This window comes from Theobroma cacao, chromosome 9 (assembly GCF_053813885.1).
Source record: "Theobroma cacao isolate CCN51 chromosome 9, ASM5381388v1, whole genome shotgun sequence".
Lineage (NCBI taxonomy): Eukaryota > Viridiplantae > Streptophyta > Magnoliopsida > Malvales > Malvaceae > Theobroma > Theobroma cacao.
This window is the reverse complement of record NC_142647.1, coordinates 45,340,470-45,344,051: the sequence shown is the minus strand read 5'-3', so window position 1 is coordinate 45,344,051 and position 3,582 is coordinate 45,340,470. Positions and strand designations below refer to the sequence as shown.

The window sequence follows — 3,582 nt, the reverse complement described above, 5'->3', positions numbered from 1 at the left end:
CATATGCATATACAATAATATTTCTCTACGTATTTCATAAAATTAACTACTAATTAAATTAATAAAAACAAAAATAATAAAATTTAAATTTAGATAATCAAAAACAAAGATCTTAAACATAAACTTAAATAACTAAAAACAAATATCAATACAACAATATAAACTTAAATAACTATACATAAATATCCAAATAACAACATAAACTTAAATAACTAAACACAAAGATCTAAACAAATAACATAAACTTAAATAACCAAGCACATATATTCAAACAACAACAACATAAACTTAAATAACTAAAATAAATATCCAAACAACTAGTTAAACAACATTACAAATTGACAATAAGGCAAACTCATGAACAATTCAATCATCTTCTTCCGTGTCAGTGTCAACAAGTGTGGCAATTGAATCTTCAATTGTTATACATGATCTTACACAAATAAAAAAAAATAAGAATATATATAACACTAAGGATAATAGATAATTTCTAAAGAAAAGAAATGAAATAAAAATATAATGAGTTTATTTACCTTTCGTCTCATTCCTCAACCAATTTTGAGTGCACATCAATGCCTCCAAAGTGTATGGTTTAAGCCTACTTCGATGGTCACTTACCACTCTCCCACCAGTGCTAAAAGCTGACTCAGATGCAACTGTAGAAATAGGAATAGCAAGAAAATCTCTAGCAATCATTTGCAAAGTGGGATACTTGATCCCATTTGTCTTCCACCAATTCAAAATATCAAAAGTATTAGTGGATGGCAAAATTTTGTCTTCCAAATAATGATCCAATTCTAACTTCACATGCCCATCAGTAAAAGAATAAAGAAATTCATACAAATCATCTAAATCGGGTGATTCATCAAATGTTGTTGCTAATGAACTCTAAGAAGACTCTGATTTTAGATTGGTAGATCTACTCTGGTATTCTTCAAGTAAATCATAACAAGTTTTCCTAACTTCTTCAATCTCATAACTTACAGCACCACCATAAATTTTGGGAAAATAATACTCAACCACCTTCATTTTATACCTAGGATCCAAGATAATCACCACAGCTAGCACAATATGAATATCCTTCCAATATTTTTCAAACTTATCAAACATTTTCTTTGCCATTGCACTAATTGTCACATCATCAGAGCACATCCAATTCACAATTACAATTCGAAGTTTACAAACTTTGACAAAAAAAAAATTTACAGTAGGGTACTTTGTTCCAGAAAACAAATTAGTGAGATCATAAAACATTTTCAACTTGTCAGCAAGATTTTTTACTCTTTCCCAATCTTCCTCACTAGGCACACAAGATTAACCTTTGTCTCTAAGTTTCAACTTAGGGAAAAGATCTTTGTATCCTATAGCAGTCTAAAGCATCACATAACTTGAATTCTATCTGGTTTTACAATCTAGACTCAACCTTTTAGAATATGACACTTTAGATTGATGAGCCACTTTTTCAAATTTTTCCAATCTAGATGGACTAGTTGACCAATATACTACACTATCACGAACATTTTTAATCACATCTTCAATCACAGATAATCCATCTCTAGCAATAAGATTCAATATATGTGCACAACATCTCATGTGAAGAAGTTTTCCATCAAGTAAAAGTTTAGAACCCAAGTGATTCACTAGGATAGAAATCATACCATCATTGGAGCTGCAATTATCGACAATGATAGTAGAGAGTTTGCTCTCTATATACCATTCAGTCAAAGCATTCATCACTTCTTGAGCAAGAACATCCATCGTGTGAGGTGCTGGGACATACAAATCTACATGTTTACAAAATAATATTAATGAATTTGCTTAAATTTTTTTCATAAAACCATTAATCTATAACATAACACAATTTAAAGAATTAGAATAAAAATTGCTTACCTCAAGATATAGCTTTGCAACTCCCAAGATTCATCAATATAATGAGCAATGATGGACATGTAACCCTTTTTTTTTTATTTGAAGTCCACATATTCGTTGTGATTGCTATTCAACTTTTTAACTTCTCAAACCCCTGTTGTAGCTTGGATTTCTTTGAGCAATAAATCTTGTAAATGTCCTCTTTAATTGTATTGCTAGAAACCATCTTAAACAAGGGTTGAAGACCAGCAACAAACTTTTTAAAACCAACATGAGAAACAATAGAAAGTGGATACTCATGCAAGATTATAGCACAAGCCAAATCATGTCTTGAAATGTCTTGATCAAATGTGTAATTTCTAATCTGAACCTTCCCATCAACTTGTGTATCTATGCCAAGTTGCTTTTGTTTTTCAAAGCATTGTTCAATGCTTGAATTTTTTCTCCTTACACAAGTATTCATGTGATTTTTCAAAGCAATTGTTCCATTCTTGCTATTGGCCTTAAGAATAGCTTTACAATAATTACAACTTGCCACATCTTCCCCATCGATATTTTTCTTTTCAAAATGATTCCAAACCTCCAAAGTTAATTTTAGACGACGTTTGGTACTTGAACTACACAATGGAGGTTTACTTCTAATAGGCAAGATCAAAGCTTGACTACCACTAGCAGGAGTTTTAGAAGGCTCAATTATAGATACTTATTGTGAACTTGACCCTACATATGTTGACGATTGAGAAGGGGTCTTATTGCAATTATAATTAACACTATCATCACATTTGTCAGCTGCATCCATTTTTCAAAAGACCTAGAAACATAAAAATAACAAAATATGAGAAGCAACTATGCAAATATGCTAGCAATAATTTAATCAATGAAGTTTTGTCTGAGAAGCAAATTGCACTATGCAATACTCTATGCAAAAGTTCAAGTAAAATTAGGAAACATACTTGTATGAATAAGCAGCAATACCAAGAATTATGCACTAAAGGATGATATCAATGCAGAAGTTACGGCTTGACCTCAACTGAACAGATCAAAGTAAACTTGGCGAAAATTAGGGAAGAGATAGAAATCAGCTTCCATACAAAATCAAAATATGAAGACAATCCAAATTACCTGGTTAATAGTATCCTTAAGTCTCACATTCATGGTTTTTCAGATCAGAGGCTGCCCTGTCCACTTGGAAGATAGGAAAAACAGTGTTAATATTGAACTTCTAATCTGCAGAAACTAAAACTCCTCTATGATTTAAATTTCTTTCTGCAGATTCTGAGATGATCATTATTACTAACTTATATACTAGTTATGGAGTCCTAAAAAAGAGATTACCACTACTATGTATTATTGGAATTGAGAACAGTCGACAGACTGTAGACTAATATCCCTTGTTTGTTATCTTTAGAGTAGTCGTAACTAGTAGTTGAAATACGGTGGTGGCAATCGACTTAAGACTTATTGTACAAAGTGACATGAATACGTATTAAGATCAATGGTAAAGCAAACAACCTAGAGAGATTTGAGACTTTACCAATGACGAAAGTTCGTTGTCAAGCCAATCCACAAATTTCAGGACATCTTCTATATATGTATGAGTTACAGCCAAGACTTTGTCGATGAGACTGTTGATGAATTCCCCTTTTGTTTCAACATTTGCTTTTATCTAGCAAAATATCATCAATTGATAAAAGCTTAATCTTCAGGGATAAC

General features: G+C 31.4%; 1 protein-coding gene across 1 annotated transcript; it reads right to left on the bottom strand.

Annotated features, from left to right (window-relative positions):
- Positions 1–366: 366 nt before the first annotated feature.
- On the bottom strand, positions 367–1,758 carry LOC148761019 (zinc finger BED domain-containing protein RICESLEEPER 2-like). The gene is made up of 4 exons (XM_088809734.1): positions 1,424–1,758; positions 985–1,126; positions 534–801; positions 367–413 (listed from the first exon to the last, which is right to left on the bottom strand). The coding sequence occupies exons 1-4, from the start codon at positions 1,756–1,758 to the stop codon at positions 367–369; spliced, it is 792 nt and encodes a 263-aa protein (XP_088665860.1).
- Positions 1,759–3,582: the final 1,824 nt, after the last annotated feature.